The sequence below is a fragment of the Scyliorhinus torazame genome, chromosome 2 (genome assembly GCF_047496885.1).
Source record: "Scyliorhinus torazame isolate Kashiwa2021f chromosome 2, sScyTor2.1, whole genome shotgun sequence".
In the NCBI taxonomy this organism is placed as follows: Eukaryota; Metazoa; Chordata; class Chondrichthyes; order Carcharhiniformes; family Scyliorhinidae; genus Scyliorhinus; species Scyliorhinus torazame.
Genome location: NC_092708.1, coordinates 118,511,507 through 118,529,307, shown reverse-complemented (window position 1 = coordinate 118,529,307; position 17,801 = coordinate 118,511,507). Strand labels below are relative to the sequence as shown.

General features: G+C 44.1%; 1 protein-coding gene across 5 annotated transcripts in view; it reads left to right on the top strand.

Moving 5' to 3' along the window:
- The window catches only part of slc25a12 (solute carrier family 25 member 12), a 178,686-nt gene that overhangs the window by 42,199 nt on the left and 118,686 nt on the right, over window positions 1-17,801 (top strand). For all 5 annotated transcript variants that reach the window (XM_072475934.1, XM_072475935.1, XM_072475936.1 and 2 more), the window contains 2 exons: window positions 12,548-12,687; window positions 15,814-15,960. In XM_072475934.1, coding sequence (XP_072332035.1) covers window positions 12,548-12,687; window positions 15,814-15,960 — 287 coding nt within the window. The remainder of the gene's footprint in view (window positions 1-12,547; window positions 12,688-15,813; window positions 15,961-17,801) is intronic.

The following is a 17,801-nucleotide window of genomic DNA, read 5'->3' as shown; positions in this document are numbered from 1 at the left end:
ATTTGTCATTACTGCGACAAAATGGAAGAGGAGGAGGATTAGTCCCGAGAGTAAAGGATGATATAAGGACAGTGGTGAGAAAGGATCTTGGCTCAGAATATCAGGAAGTGGAATCCATATGGTTGGAAATTAGAAATAATAAGGGCCAGAATATGCTGGTGAGAGTAGATTATAGACCTTTTAACAATTTTACCATTGGGCAGAGCATACAGCAAGAAATAATTGGAGCTTGTAACCAAGGCATTGCAATAATTGTCGGAAATTTAGACTTCATATAGGCTGGACCAATCAAGTCGGCAAAGGTGATCTGGAAGAAAAGTTTGTAAAAAGCTTTTGTGACGGTTCCCTGGAGCATTACATTGTGGAACCAATTAGGGACAAAACCATTTTATATCTGATGTTGTGCAATGAGGCAGGATTAGTTAGTAATCTTAATAAAAGATCTGCTTGAAAAAAATGAGCATAATACAATTGAAATCCATATTAAGGTTGAGAGTGATATACACTAGTCCGAAACCAGAATCTTCCAATTTAAGTGAGGCTAATTACATAGATATAAGGGCGAAGCTAGCTAGATTAAAAGGTTTTGTGGTAAATAAACAGTGGGAAACATTTGAAGAAAGAATTCAAAGTGTTCAACAAAAATTAATTCCATTTAAAAAAAAAAAAAAAAAACGAAGCCAGAAAGATTGCTTACTAAGATGGTTAAGAATACTATTAGAATAAAAGAAGGGGTGCATAATGTTGCTTAAAAAATAGTAGCAAGTCTGAGGATTTAGGAGCATTTTGGAAACCAGCAAAGGCCACCAAAAGTCTGATTTAAGAAGGGGAAAAATGGATACTTTGTATCCGTCTTCACAGAGGAACAAGGTGCTTTCCAGGTCAAAGTGAAAGATGGGGTAAATCAGACTACATGGATTTAGAATTGACAATGAAGAAGTATTGGATAGGTTATCTGTGTGTAAAGTTGATAAAGCAGTGGGACCGGATGAGGTGCATGCTGGAGTTTTGAAGAGGCCACAGGGAGGGTTGATGAGGATAATGCCAAATGACTTGCTCCTGCATTGTAACAATTGTAACAGCTGGAGCTTGTTAATTAGTTAATTGGATTAGGCCAGTTTTCAGAGACTAGAGTCACAGTATAAAGGTGAGCCAGCTACAGTGCAGACTTTGTTTGCACTGAGTGCTGAATTTGGGTGCATTTGAGTGCTATAGTGAGAGTTTGGTGACTGAGGGAGATGGGTGACGAGGGAGCAAAGTGCTCCTTTCATTTCATTTTGTCAAAGAGCGAGAAGTGAGCCGGGAGTTTACAGAGAGTGCAGCTGACTGGGAGCAGAGTCGGAGGGTGGAGTTCCAGTTGGTCCACAGGGCAGCTACATTCTGTAAGATCAGAGGGGATGGAGGCTAGGGCAGTTGCGTGCTCTTCCTGTAGGATGTGGGTGGTGAGGGATATCACCGGGTCCCCGCTGTCTACACCTGCGGGAAGTGCACCCAACTCCAGCTCCTCAGAGACCGTGTTAGGGAACTGGAGCTGGATGAACTTCGGATCATCCGGGAAGCAGAGGGGGTGATAGAGAAGAGTTTCAGGGAGGTGGCCACATCCAAGGTAAAGAACAAGAGTAGCTGGGTTACAGTCAGGGGAAGGAAAACGAAGGGGCAGACAGTGCAGGGATCCCTCGTGGACATTCCCCTTCAAAACAAGTATACCATTTGGATCCTGTTTGGGGGGGGGGGGGGGGGGAGATGACCTACCGGGGGAAGGCCCTAGCGGCCAGGTTCCTGGCACTGAGTCTGGCTCTGTGGCTCAGAAGGGAAGGGGGGAGAATGGGAAAGCAATAGTGATAGGAGACTCAATGGTTAGGGGAATGGATAGGAGATTCTGTGGTCGCGAGCGAGACTCCCGGAAGGTATGTTGCCTCCTGGGTGCCAGGGCCAGGGATGTCTTGGATCGAGTCGATAGGATTCTTAAGGGGGAGGGGGAGCAACCAGAAGTTGTGGTGCACATAGACACCAACGACCCAGCTAAGAAAAGGGATGAGGACCTAAAAAGTGATTTTAGGGAATTGGGTTGAAAGCTAAAGAGCAGGACAAGCAGAGTATTAATCTCAGGATTGCTACCAGTGCCACGTGCAAGTGAGGCAAGGAACAGAGAGCGAGTGCAGCTGAACACGTGGCTACAGGGCTGGTGCAGGAGGCAAGGCCTTAAGATATGTGGATCATTGGGATATCTTCTGGGGAAGGTGGGACCTGTACATGAAGGACAGATTGGACCTAAACTGGAAGGGCACCAATATCCTGGGTGGGAGGTTTGCTGGAGCTCTTCGGGAGGGTTTAAACTAGTTTGGCAGGGGGATGGAAACCAGAGCTATGGATCAGAGGATCGGGTAGCTGTTGAAAGGCAGAAATAGTATGCAGCAAGTCTGATGACGGATAGACAGTTGATAGGGCAAAGTTGCACTCAGTGGAATGGGTTAAAGTGTCTGTTTCAATGCAAGGAGTGTCAGGAATAAGGGAGATGAACTTAAGAGCATGGATCAGTACTTGGAACTACGATGTTGTGGCCATTACGGAGACATGGATTTTACAGGGGCAGGAATGGTTGTTAGATGTTCCAGGGTTTAGATGTTTTCAGAAGAATAGGGAGGGAGGTAAAAGAGGAGGGGGGAGTGGCACTGTAAATTAGGGAGTGCACCACAGCTGCAGAAAAGGAGGTAGTTGAGGAGGGTTTGCCTACTGAGTCGGTTTGGGTGGAAGTCAGAAACAAGAAAGGAGCAGTCACTTTATTGGGAGTTCTCTTTGGACCCCCCAATAGCAGCAGAGAGATAGAGGAACAGATTGGGCAGCAGATCTTGGAAAAGTGCAGAAGTAACAGAGTTGTTGTCATGGGTGACTTCAACTTCCCTAATATTGACTGGAACCTTCTTAGTGCAAATGGTTTGGATGAGCAGATTTTGTCAGGTGTGTACAGGAAGGATTCCTGACTCAATATGTAGATAGGCCGACTAGGGGGGAGGCCATATTGGACTTGGTGCTCGGCAACGAACCAGGCCAGGTGTCAGAGGTCTCGGTGGGAGAGCATTTCGGTGACAGTGACCACAACTCCTTGACCTTTACCATAGTCATGGAGAGGGATGGGAACAGACCGTATGGGAAGGTATTTAATTGGGGGAGGGGAAATTATGCTGCTATTAGACAGGAGCTGAAGAGCATAAAATGGAAACAATTGTTCTTGAGGAAATGCACAACAGTAATGTGGGGATTGTTTAAGGAGCATTTGCTGCGAGTGCTGAATAGTTTTGTCCCACTGAGACGAGGAAGGAATGGTAAGGTGAAGGAGCCTTGGATGACAAAAGAAGTGGAGCTTCTAGTCAAGAGGAAGAAGGAAGCTTATGTAAGGTTGAGGAAGCAAGGATCTGACTCGACTCTCAGAGGGTTACAAGGTAGCCAGGAAGGAACTCAAAAATGGACTGAGGAGAGCTAAAAGGAGGCATGAAAATGCCCTGGTGGGAAGGATTAGGGAAAACCCCAAGGCATTCTACACTGATGTGAGAAATAAGAGGATGATCAGAGTGAGAATAGGGTCGATCAGGGATTGTGGAGGGAACTTGTGCCTAGAGTCTGAGGAGATGGGGGAGGCCCTAAATTAATATTTTGCTTCAGTATTCACTAGAGAGAGGGACCTTGTTGCCCATGAGAACAGTGTGAACCAGGTTAATAGACTCAAACAGGTTGATATTAAGAAGGAGGATGTGCTGGAAATTTTGAAAAGCATCAGGATAGATAAGTCCCCGGGGCCTGACGGATATACCCAAGGTTTCTACGGGAAGCGACGGCGGAGATTGCTGTGCCATTGGCGATGATCTTTGTGTCCTCACTCTCCACTGGTGTAGTACCGGATGATTGGAGGGAGGCGAATGTTGAAATACCAGAAGAAGAATACTGGAAGAAAGGGTGCGAACGATTGTCCGCTGGCGAGCTCTGGTCCGGTGGGAGTGCTGTAGAGGGAAAGATGGCGGGTGCAAGCTCACTGAGTGGGTCTGCACCATTACAGTGGACACGCTGGCCGAAGTGATGGCAGTGAGTATGAGTGGCAATTATCAAAGCATATCGATCGGCATTGAAAGGAGATGATGGCCTCACTAATATATGGATGACACATTTACTCCAACAAAGGACGCCTCGGGAAAGACATCGGCAGTGCGGGAGCAAGGAAGAGGCATTGAACGGGGTGGAGGTGGCATAATGGCCAGTTCACCTCGATGGGTGAGGAGCTGCGTAAGGTGCAGGAGAGTAACGAAGAGCTGAGAGCCAAAGTGGAGGACCTTGCGAACAGGTCACGCAGGCAGAATTTGAGGATCATGGATTGTTAGAGGGTCGGAAGCTGCTGGAGTATTTTACAGAGATGTTCGCTAAATTTTTGGGGGAGGAGGAGGACTGCTCCTTCTATGAGCTGGAGAGGGCTCAGTCGTCGCTCCGGCTGAATCCGAAGGCGAATGAACCACCAAGAGCTGTGATAGTCTGCTTCCATAGCTACCAGGTGAAGAAAAAAGTGTTGAGATGGTATTTGTATGTACTAGGATCACACAGCGGAGATGGCAGGAAGACAGGCGGCTTTTGGTCGGGTCAAGGTGGCATTGTATAAGAGCAATATGTGGTTTGGGGTTGTCTACCCGGTGAAACGGAGAGTCACACATTACTCCATAGATTACTACTTTGAGACGGTGGAGGAGTTCGTGAAGGCTGAAGGACTGGGACTGAATTGAGTTTGGTCTATGCAATTTTTATTCCCTTCCCCTTTTCTCTTTTCTCCTCTTCCCCCCTTTTCCTTCTTTCCTTTTCCTTTTTCTTTCTGTTGGATTTTGTTTCGGGGCACTATTGTGTTGGGGCATTTGGAAGGTCTGGGTTTGAGGGGCCTTTTACAGGGGTATTCTTTTTGTTATTGAGTATGTGGGGGTGGATGGTTCTGGCATTGGCCATCTCGCTAGCAAACGTAAGTTGGCTAGTGAACAGTAGCGACGTGGGGGGAGGGGCTGCAGCTGTTGGAACCTGTATGGATAAGTTTTGGTGGGCCTGGGAGGTGTGATTGGTGGGGGGATGGGGATGATATGGGGAAAAGTGGTTTCAAGCAGAAGTGGCTGGGGGATTTCTGGGAAGTAGGGTGGTGGGGGGGAAAGGAGTAGTTGGCCAATGATGGCTAGGGGTAGTGCTGGGCCGGCAGTGAGGAGATTTACAAAATGTTGCATTGATCGGAGACACTGGAGGTTGAGTTGGACATGAGGGATTTTTGGGGGTGGTTGGAGTGTCTGAGAGGAGAAGAGGGCAGGGGTGGAAGAGCCAGTGTGAATGGAAGAGGTTTGGGCGGCGATAGGGAAGATGCAGATTGGTAAGGCACCAGGGCCGGATGGGTCCCGGTGGAGTTTTATAAAAATCTTTTGAATAGGTTGGCACAGCTGTTGGTGGAGATGTTTGAAGGTGAGGTGGTTATTGGGTACTGCCAGAGGCATCCATTTCACTGCTACTAAAAAAAAAGGATAAGGACCCGGTAGAGTATGGGTCTTATCGCTCAATATCTCTGCTGAATGTGGATGCCAAGATTTTGGCTGTCGCTTAGGTTGGAGCAGTGCCTCCCGAAGGTGATTGGAGAGGATCAGACGGTGTTCGTAAAGGGCAGGCAGTTGTCGTTGAACGTGCGGCGTCTGTTAAATGTCTTGCTTTCTCGGGCACATGGGAGGGAGTTGCAGTTGGAGGTGGTGTCATTGGATGCGGAGAAGGCGTTGGATCGTGTGGAGTTATTTGTTTGCGGTGTTGGAGAGATTTGGGATTAGGCCTAAGTTTGTGGCTTGTGTTAAACTATTACATAGGGAACCAAAGGCACGTGTGCGTACGAATGAGATGAGTTTGGGGCATTTTCAGTTACATGGGGTGCACCATGTCCCCTCTCCTGTTTGCATGGTGATGGAGCTCTTGGCCATAGCGCTGAGGTGCTCAGATAAATGGAAGGGAATATCATAGAATTTTACAGTGCAGAAGGAGGCCATTCGGCCCATCGAGTCTGCACCGGCTCTTGGAAAGAGCACCCTACCCAAGGTCAACACCTCCACCCTATCCCCATAACCCAGTAACCCCACCCAACACTAAGGGCAGTTTTGGGGGGGGGGGGGGGTGGGGGGTGGGGGGGGGGGGGTGGGGGGGGTGGGGGGGGGGGTGGTGGGGGGGGGGGGGGTGGTGGGGGGGGGGGGGGGTGGGGGGGGTGGTGGGGGTGGGGGGGGGGGGGTGGGGGGGGGGGGGGGTGGGGGGGGTGGGGGGGGGGGGTGGTGGGGGGGGGGGGGGGTGGGGGGGGTGGTGGGGGTGGGGGGGGTGGTGGGGGGGGGGGCGGAGAGGGGTTTGTTGTTTTAGGAGGCAACTACCCAGTTTAGGTACTTGGACGTGCAGGTGGGACGGGACTGGGCCCAGCTCTGTAAGTTGAATTTTACGAGTCTGGTGGGTAGAGTCAAGGCAGACCCATTGAGATGGGACATCCTTCCCCTGTCATTGGCAGGCCGGGTGCAGGCAATCAAGATGAGTATTTTGCCGCTTTTTCTATTTCAGTGGCTGATGGTCTTTTTATTCGAAAATGATTTTTATGGGGGTGGAATGGCTGATCTTGCCGTTTGTGTGGCAGGTACGGTAGCAAGAATTAGGAGGACGGTGCTTCAAAGGAGGTGGCATGTAGGGGACCTCACCCTTCCAAACCAGTTTAATATTATTGGGTTGTTAGTGCACAGAAGGTGCAGGGCTGGAGGCTTTGGGGCTGAAGATGGAGGCAGGCTCTTTTAAGGAGTCGGAGTTGTGTGTTCGGCAATGGCGTCGCTCCCGTTTGCCCGAGGGAAATATCCAGGCAGTCTGGTGGTAGTGGCCACATTGAAGATATGGAGGCAATTTTGGCAGTTCCCAAGGCTAGGGGTGGGGCCGATGTTGATGCCGATTCGAGAGAATCATGGATTTGAGCCAGCGAGGTTGGAAGCTAGGTTTCGGGGTTGGGAGGAGTGATGGAAATGAAAGACTTCATTCTAGATGGGCGGTTTGCAAGTTTGGATGAGTTGGGGGGAGAAGTTGGGAATCCCGCAGGGAGAGAGAGACCTTTAGGTATATGCAGGTGCGGGATTTTGCGGAGAAGGTTTTTCCGACTATTCCGGTGGCACCGCCCTCCTCGCTTTTGAAGGGGGTGTTGTCACCGATGTGGCTGGAGGAAGTGTAGATATCTCTGTGATCTACGGGAGGATTTTGGAGGAGGATAAAGCATTTCTGGAGGAGGCCAAGTGGGAGGTGGATCTGGGGATGATGCTGCAGGAGGGGCTGCAGTGTGAGGCGCTGTGGAGGATGAATGCTTCGACGTGCGCAAGGTTGGGGTTGATACTGCTAAAGATGTATCGAGGATTAGCCGGTTGTTTGAGGGGGTGGAGGACGTTTGTGAGCGGTGTGGGAAAGGCCCGGCCAATCATGTACATATGTTCTGATCTTGCCCGAAGTTAGTGAAATTTTGGAGGTCGTTTTTCAGCTTCATGTCGGCGATCTTACATGTGGATTTGGAGCCCAGTCCCCTGGAGGCCATATTTGGGGTGTTGGCCTTGCCGGAGCTGCAGATGGGAGCAGGGGCAGATGTTGTAGCCTTCGCCTCGCTGATTGCTCGCAGGTAGGCCTGTTGGGGTGGAGTTCAGCTTCTTCACCCTGTGCCTTGATATGGCTGGGCGGTCTAAAAGGAGTTCCAGTATTTGGAGAAGGTCAAATTTGTTTTGAGGGAGGTGGGGGTTCCACAAGCGATGGGGTTTGTTTACGTTAGATTTTAAAGAGCTGGTTACTGTCAGCTGTTAAGGGGGAGGAGGGGTGGGGGCAAAGAGGGGTTTTTGTTCTAGGTTATTGGGGGGAAGGGGGTTGGCGTTTGTGTTGTTTTTACTTTATGTTGTGCATTCACAATGTTAAAGTATTAAAAACGTTAGCACTGCTGAATAAAAATATTTTCCCCCAAAGAATAATTGCTGCATATTTCAACTTCGTTTCTGTTATAAATAAACTATTATTGTGTTCAACTTACAAATCTGGTGGTTATAACGTATTGAGCAGTCTAGGGGGCAAAGATTCTGCACATTTTATACAAATTATTGGTTAATTCACTTGTGTTAGGACTACGGCGTCCGTGGGGCTGGAATCGACCATGCACTACCCCAGGGTGTTGTAACATAATTTATATCAGCAGAGAAAATGTATTGGAGAAGCATGTGGAATTAAAGGCTGACACATCGGCAATAGCTGATGGCCTATATCGTAGGGTTTTCTGGATGAGTTGGTTATGATTTTCCAAAATTCTAGAAAGCACCCAACAAATAGGAAATGAACAGTGTGACACTGCCATTCAAGGAAGAAAGGATGTGGAGGATTACAGACTAGTTAGCCTGACGTCAGTCATTGGGAAAGTGCTGAAGTCTATTATTAAGTAAGTCTTAATATTACATTCAGAAAATCATAGTGTGATCAGATAAAGTCAACATAGTTTTACTAAGGGGAAATCCTGTTTGAAAAATGTAGAGATTTTTGAGGATGAGACTAATAGGGTAGATATAGGGGAACTAGTAAATGTAGTATACTTGGATTTCCAGTAGGCATTTGGTAAGATGCCACGCAAAAGGTTAATACTCAAGATAAGAGGTCATGAAGTTGGTGTAATATATTAGTATGGATAGAAAAAAGATTAATTAATGAACAGGAAGCAAAGAGTACAAAGAACAAAGAAATGTACAGCACAGACACAGGCCCTTCGGCCCTCCAAGCCCGTGCCGACCATGCTGCCCGACTAAACTACAATCTTCTACATTTCCTGGGTCCGTATCCCTCTATTCCCATCCTATTCATGTATTTGTCAAGATACCCCTTAAATGTCACTATCGTCCCTGCTCCCACCACCTCCTCCGGTAGCAAGTTCCAGGCACCCACTACCCTCTGTGTTTAAACCTTGCCCCTCTCACCTTAAACCTATGCCCCCTAGTAATTGACCCCTCTACCCTGGGGAAAAGCCTCTGACTATCCACTCTGTCTATGCCCCTCATAATTTTGTAGACCTCTATCAGGTCGCCCCTCAACCTCCGTCGTTCCAGTGAGAACAAACCGAGTTTATTCAACCGCTCCTCATAGCTAATGCCCTCCATACCAGGCAACATTCTGGTAAATCTCTTCTGCACCCTCTCTAAAGCCTCCACATCCTTCTGGTAGTGTGGCGACCAGAATTGAACACTATACTCCCAAGTGTGGCCTAACTAAGGTTCTATACAGCTGCAACATGACTTACCAATTCTTATACTCAATGCCCCGGCCAATGAAGGCAAGCATGCCGTATGCCTTCTTGACTACTTTTTCCACCTGTGTTGCCCCTTTCAGTGACCTGTGGACTTGTACACCTGATCTCTCTGACTTTCAATACTCTTGAGTGTTCTACCATTCACTGTATATTCCCTACCTGCATTAGACCTTCCCAAATGCATTACCTCACATTTGTCCGGATTAAACTCCATCTGTCATCTCTCCGCCCAAGTCTCCAAAGAATCTAAATCCTGCTGTATCCTCTGACAGTCCTCATCGCTATCCGCAATTCCACTAACCTTTGTGTCGTCTGCAAACTTACTAATCAGACCAGTTACATTTTCCTCCAAATCATTTATATATACTACAAACAGCAAAGGTCCCAGCACTGATCCCTGCGGAACACCACTGGTCACAGCCCTCCAATTAGAAAAGCATCCTTCCATTGCTACTCTCTGCCTTCTATGACCTAGCCAGTTCTGTATCCACCTTGCCAGCTCACCCCTGATCCTGTGTGACTTCACCTTTTGTACTTGTCTACCATGAGGGACCTTGTCAAAGGCCTTACTGAAGTCCATATGGACAGCATCCACTGCCCTACCTGCATCAATCATCTTTGTGACCTCCTCGAAAACCTCTATCAAGTTAGTGAGACACGACTGACCCTTCACAAAACCATGCTGCCTCTCACTAATACGTCCATTTGCTTCCAAATGGGAGTAGATCTGTCTCGAAGAATTCTCTCCAGTAATTTCCCTACCACTGAAGTAAGGCTCACCGGCCTGTAGTTCCCGGGATTATCCTTGCTACCCTTCTTAAACAGAGGAACAACATTGGCTATTCTCCAGTCCTCCGGGACATCACCTGAAGACGGTGAGGATCCAAAGATTTCTGTCAAGGCGTCAGCAATTTCCTCTCCAGCCTCCTTCAGTATTCTGGGGTAGATCCCATCAGGCCCTGGGGACTTATCTACCTTAATATTGTTAAGACGCCCAACACCTCGTCTTTTTGGATCTCAATGTGACCCAGGCTATCTACACACCCTTCTCCAGACTCAACATCTACCAATTCCTTCTCTTTGGTGAATACTGATGCAAAGTATTCATTTAGTACCTCGCCCATTTCCTCTGGCTCCACACATAGATTCCCTTGCCTATCCTTCAGTGGGCCAATCCTTTCCCTGGCTACCCTCTTGCTTTTTATGTACATGTAAAAAGCCTTGGGATTTTCCTTAACCCTATTTGCCAATGACTTTTTGTGACTCCTTCTAGCCCTCCTGACTCCTTGCTTAAGTTCCTTCCTACTTTCCTTATATTCCACACAGGCTTCGTCTGTTCCCAGCCTTTTAGCCCTGACAAATGCCTCCTTTTTCTTTTTGACGAGGCCTACAATATCTCTCGTTATCCAAGGTTCCCGAAAATTGCCGTATTTATCCTTCTTCCTCACAGGAACATGCCGGTCCTGAATTCCTTTCAACTGACACTTGAAAGCCTCCCACATGACAGATGTTGATTTGCCCTCAAACATCCGCCCTCAATCTAGGTTCTTCAGTTCCCGTCTAATATTGTTATAATTCGCCTTCCCCCAATTTAGCACATTCACCCTAGGCATAAGGGGGCTTTTTCAAATTGGCAGGCGGTGACTACTGGGGTGCTCCAGGATCAGGGCAGCAAATGCAACTATTTGGAATAATTTCTGTGGAGCTGTGGATTCTTCATTGTTTAATCGATTTTGGCTGAGATAACAGATTCTTGGTCTCAGCGAATCCAGGAATATGGGGAGAGGGCGGGAGTGAAAGTGGAGTTAAGACTGAAGATCAGGCATGATTTGTTTTGATGGCAAAGCATTGTGGTCCATATGGATCTACTCCTGTTATAATGTTCTTTTATTGTATGTTTTTTCTATGTATGCATGAAAAATACTTTTAATACATAAATGGATAACATTGCACAATGAAAAATATTATTCTATATAATCACTGAAGTTACCAATACAGTCACTTGCGTAATAGTCCAATTTTGGGCAGCATTGTTTTCTTTCAGTGCTCTGCCTGTCACTTGGGAGACTGAAGTTCAGCTTGTCTATTTTCTTGGCGCTCCAATGCTACACCTGCGCTATTGCCTGTTTAATTCCAGTTCCATACAATAAGATTCAGTCATGTTTGGTTGGAGACTTTTACAATGTCTTCCTTTGTATGCTGTCAATTTGCTGTATTGTAATTATTATAGAACCATAGAAATCCTACAGTGCAGAAGGAGGCTATTCAGGCCACTGAGCCAACCCTCTGAAAGAGGATCCTACCGAGGCCCACTCCCCCGCCCTATTCCTGTAACCCCACAAAACCTCCACATCTTTGGATTGTGGGAGAGAACTGGAGCACCCGGAGGAAACCCACGCAGACACGGAGAAAATGCAAACTCCACACACAGTCACCCAAGGCTGAAATTGAACCCAGGCCCCTGGCGCTGTGACGCAGCAGTGCTAACCACTGTGCCACCGTGCCACAATTTTCCTGCCTGATCATAGTCAGGCCTGATCTGACTTTTGGCACCTCTGAATATATGCTCGTACATTGTTTCATAACATTTGGTTTATTGAAAAATGCTTTTGGTCTGCTGGTTTCTGTTCTCATACTAGTTCAACCTAGGTGTGAGATTAGCCAGTTGAAGATTGCACGCACTTCATTGTGCTGTTGGTCTATGATGCACTAGGATTGCAAAATTGGCTCTTGAATATTCATACATTTTTTTTTTTTACAACTGTTGATGTTGTACTTTACCATTAACTTTCTGTTGTTAAAACAAATGTTCAAGTGACAGCATGAATTGCTCTTGTAGTATCTTGAAACTCATGTAATTACTCAAAGCATTAATTTTGTTCTTGTAGGAGTGCAATTCAAATTTTTGTTTTTAATTTCAATTTATTTAAAAAAAAAAAGAATATTTAAAGAATAGTATTGAAGTAATTTTCTAATTTAATGGAAATAAATATAATGTGGCAAAATGTATGCTGTTTTAGGGACTTTAACCATTCAGTTTGCTTTAGCGCTTGCTATTTCTTTTTGGAAACACTGTTGTTTGGGTAAAGCCTTTTACAGATTTCTGTGCATCATGTAAATATTGTCTAAATGTATTGCAACTTTTTGACAAACTAAAGTGTAATTATTATTCAATATTATTAAATTTAGTTATGACAATTTAAAAAAAATTATTCTTAGAAAACATCAAAGAGATCTTCAGCCAGACAATTATTCACCATCATATCCCTTTCAACTGGGATTGTGAGTTTATTCGGCTGCACTTTGGCTTTGACAGGAAAAAGAATCTCTCCTATTCTGAATTTACACAGTTTTTGCAGGCAAGTAATAATCTCTGCCAATTATCTTGTTTACAGCCAAGTAGAGAGAGTAATTTGATCTGATCCACATATTAGATGTGTATCTGTAATCAATCATCCCACTTCACAGAATTCTATTGTCTTCTGTCTGCTTGTCTTAATTGAATTACTTAAATACTTTGCTTTTTTAAAAATAATCATACAAAATAAGTTCATTGCAACCTTGTTTTGTTGCTTTCTTGTTGAATATGTTGTCTATTGATGCATCTTTTGCTTGTGCTTGTATAATCATTTTTAAATGGGATATTTTCAAATTTTTTTCCCTTCAAACATAAACACAAAATCTGAATCCGGAAACTAACCAGCCCATTCTGGTTTTAATTAATGCTAGGCAAGGAGCAGAAACAAATCTGCTCATAAGACGTGGGTTTGGTTATTTAATGAGGCTGTATGCCTTCATGTTGAGTGATTTCTATTTTCTACCAGTTCGTCCAATCCCTGTAGGTGAAAGATGATGAGAAAGATTCTATCCATAAGGTCTTTACAGCACCGCTATACACCCGGAGGAACGGGAATGCTTTGACAGAACTCGGCAATCTACCCAATATAGGGGCGGCACGGTGGTGCAGTGGTTAGCACTGCTGCCTCATGGTGCTGAGGACCCGGGTTCGATCCTGGCCCTGGGTTACTGTCTGTGTGGAGTTTGCACATTCTCTCCGTGTTTGCATGGGTTTCACCCCCACAACCCAAAGATCTGCAGGTTAGGTGGATTGGCCATGCTAATGCACCCTTTAATTGGAAAAAAAATAATTGGGTACTCTAAATTTATAGAAAAAAAAAGCAATCTACCTAATAATATCCCAATAAATCCAGTGTGACTGGACTCCCCAACTTCACCCTCCATCCCACACTTGTGTGTTGCTTTTCTTTTGACTATGCTCCCTGCTTTTGTCTCATCCCGGTCTTCTGCTCTCACCTTTCATGTACTCTGTCCCTTTCATTCTCTTCTTTTGCACCTTTCATTGTCCTCCTTGTTTTGTTTGGAAATCTGGTGACTTCAAGCTGACTTAATTGAGGTTTTCAGGATTATAAAGGGAATTGACCAATAACAACTTCTATTTATACAGCATTCAAGCAGTTATAACATAATAAAATTTCCCAAAGCACTTCATAGGAGCATTATGAAACAAAGTCTCGTTACAAGCCACATCAGGAGGTATTGGGCCAAATGTCCAAAAGCTTTGTCAATGAGGTTGGCTGTGAGGAGTGTCTGAAAGGAAGAAAGGAAGCTAGACGTAGAAGGAAGATGTAGGGGGGATTCCAGAGCTTGGGACCTAGACAATTGAAGGTATAGCCATCAAGGATAGAGTGATTAAAATTGAAGATGCTCAAGAAGCCAGTATTAGTTGAATACTTATCTCATTGCATTGTGAGGTTGAAGGAGATTACAGAGATAGAGGGAGGGGTGAGGCAATGGAGGGATTTGAAAGTTTGAAAATTTTAAAATAAAGATGTTGCTTGACTGAGAGCCAATATAAATTTGCGAGAACAGGGTTTTTAACAGAAAAGTCTTTCATGGGATGTGGGCATCGCTGGGCCAGCGTTTATTGCCCATGAGGGGGCATTTAAGAGTTGTGGATCTGGGGGTCACACGTCGGCCAGACCAGATAAAGACAGCATATTTCCTTTCCTAAAGTACATTATTGAAATATATGGGTTTTTACGACAGTCGACAATGGTTTTATGGTCATCATTGGACTTTTTATTCTAGATTTTTATTCAATTTCAATTTCACCATCTGCTGTCAAACCTGCAGCCCCAGGGCATGACCCTGGGTTTCTGGCATACTAGTCCAGTGACAATACCACTGCCTCCCTACATGAGCAAGACTTGGGTGTGATGGTTTGCAGATGGTACAGTGTAGGAGACCATCCAAGATTGCATTGGAAAAGTCGAGTCTAGAGTTAACAAAGATATAAATGATGATTTCACCAGCAGATGAACTGAGGCAGGGGCTGATTTGGACAGTGGGAAATAGATGCTTAGTGATTGTGCAAATATGTGGCTGGATTCTCACCTTAGGGTCAAATATGATGCCAAGATTGCAAACAGACTGGTTTAGTCTCAGATTTGGTTTAGTCTCAGACTGTTGCTAGTGAGGGGGATGGAGCCAGTAGCTAGGGAACAGAGTTTGGAGCAGTGATTGAAAACCATTGCTTCAGTCTTTTCAGTATGTGGTTGGAAATTTCTGTTCATTCAATAGCGGATGTTGAATGTGCAGTTTGATAATTTGGCCATTGTGGAGGAGTTGAGAGAGGTGATGGTGAAGTAGACCAAGTTAATCTTGATAAATTGTTAATTCTGATGAAAGCTCAAAGACTAGGAAATGGTTTAAGAAGCAAAGCTAACAGGAACTTTTTAAATGCAATGGAAGTGTGGAATCAGCTTAGTGAGAGAGTCCTAAAACCAAACCATCCAGAGAATTAGATGCACTTCTAGAGAAAGGATAAGATAACATGGTTACTATTTGTTCATACACTCCTTTTGTTGAAGAGACCTAGTGCCGGTTAGCGAAATTAACAAAACTTCCTAATTAAAGTGAAACCTTGGTCTTGTGCAAATGCAGTATTTATTACCAGGATGATCAAAGCTATATTAATAGATTACAATATGTAACAATATTACTTTACTTTCAAGCAGTCAATCTCAATTTGAATTTGAACATTAATTTTTATAATTTTAACATCTGTCACATGCAGTTATGTCAAGCTAATGTCTGTTAAAAACAAATTAATGTAAAAGACCAATTAACCTTTTCCTGTTCAAAAATTGTTATCCTGGCTACTCCCCTCTATCTATTTGTAAAACAACAGTAGTGGGAAAGGAGCAGGAGCTATTTATGATCTTTTAATAGCATTTGTTTTAGTGACAGCTGATTTATAATTAATAAGGTGTATACAGATGATGGAATAAAAAGGAATGAATACTTGTCATTGTTTTATTATCTTCAGTTTGTTACTGTTGTTATTGTCCTTCTCGGGATTATATGGTTTTGATGCTCAAAAAATAGATATGGCTCTGGTTCTTCCAGGGCAACAATTTCTATCTTAAACATGTGTGTTTGATTTTTAAAATTCTGTTTTCCAGGAGCTACAGCTCGAGCATGCAAGGCAAGCGTTTGCACAAAAAGACAAAAGCAAGAGTGGCACAATTATGGCATTAGACTTCAGCGATATCATGGCTACCATCCGTTCACATATGCTCACTCCTTTTGTTGAAGAGAATCTAGTCTCAGTAAGTGAAATTAACAGAAACCTCCCAATTAAAGTGAAACAATCCTTGGAAGTGAAAATTTGTTGTCAAGTGTATACTATCAGGATAATTAAACTTATTTTGATAGTTTAAAGTAGGTAACTTAGTTTCAAACGGTCTACCTCAACCTGAAATTGAATATTAATTTTGTGATATTTAAAATCTGTCACATTCTCCGTGGCTTTAATTTAGTATTGTGCTATCAAGGAACTTGTGTGCTCACTTGTATGAATCAGGAACACAAATTAGCCTAAGAAAGATTCTTACTTTGTACTTTGAGTTAATCACTAGGACCAGTTTCTTGAGACGTTTCTGTTTGAGTCCAGCTAAAATCAACAATTATACTATCTAACATGACAAATTGACATGAGAATTAACTGCAGCTTAAAGGCAGTTAATACTGCAAATAAAAATGTATGTAAACAAAATAGTTGATGTATTCCATTCAATGTGTAAGGGAGTAAATGCGCTTAATAGGATTCAACTAAGCCAGCCTCATATACAAGGTTCTGTATTAAAAATGGTGGGAAGTTATTGGCGAGAGTCACATGCAGATTTCTTTCAATAACAGAACAAGATTTACTCACAACAATCACAATGCATTTTCTTATTTAGCAAACCATACTTCAGTGCAGCTCCTGACAAGAATATGACTCGCCTCTTATAATTGAGGTGCTGGAAGTTTCTTCTTCATTCTCTGTCAGAAGATATATCTCCGTGAGACCAAGTAACGCAGCAAGCATTGTCCTGCCTAAAAACCTGTGAAGGATTTTTATTCTTTCTACGTCACAGTTACCAGGGATCTGTCCAATTATGAATAGACCTATTAGACCTCTCCCCACCATTCCCCAGTCTGATCCAATGAAATCCTGAACCTGGAGTTGATTGCACCTGGAACACATTTACTAGTAGCATTTATTGTCCTTTTAGAGATAGTGGATACATTGGTTGTGATATACCAAAGTTCCCTAGATTCTAGAGCAGTCCCAGTGGATTGAGAGATAGCAAATAGAACATTGCTATTCAAGAAAGGAGGGAGAGAGAAAATGGGACTGCAAGTCAGTTGATCTAACATCCATTGAAAAGATGCTGAAATCTGTTACTAAGGAGGTGTTAACTAGTCACTTGATTAAGCAGTGTCATTATGGTTGAATAAAAGGGAAATTTACTGATAAATCTATTAAAGTACAGGGTAGATAAAGAGGAAAACATTGGATGTAGTGTACTACCTTTCCAACTGGCATTTGACAAGATGCCACTGAAGATTATTACACAAAATAATGCCTCATGGGGGTTGGGGTAATATATTAGCATGGATAGAGGTTTGGTTAATGGGCAGAAAGTAAGGATAAACAGGAAATTTACAAGTTGGCAGGCTATAACCAGTGGGGTTTTGCAAGGATCGGTGCCGGGTCCTTCGTATTTATAATTACATTAGTGACTTAGAATATGGGTCCAATAAAGTTTCTGACCCATGGTTACTCCCAGGATTTTGATGGGGGGATTGAGTGATGCTAATAGTATTGAATATTAAGACGAGGTTGTTAGATTATTTCTTGTTGGAGATGGTCATTCCACAGGGGATGTTGTTTTGAAATTCTTCCGTTATTACTTCTCATGCATTCTCAAAAGTGTGCTCTAACTTGATTGGTTAACTGTCCAGCCTTGAGACAATTCACACCTCTTTAATCTGGGATTACCCCTCTCTCTGGATCTGTAAAAACGTAATTATTTCAAATGCTCGCATTCAAAGCATTGTCATGCATCTTTGACTTTGTCTCTATATATATATATATATATATTATATATATATGTTTCTGGAA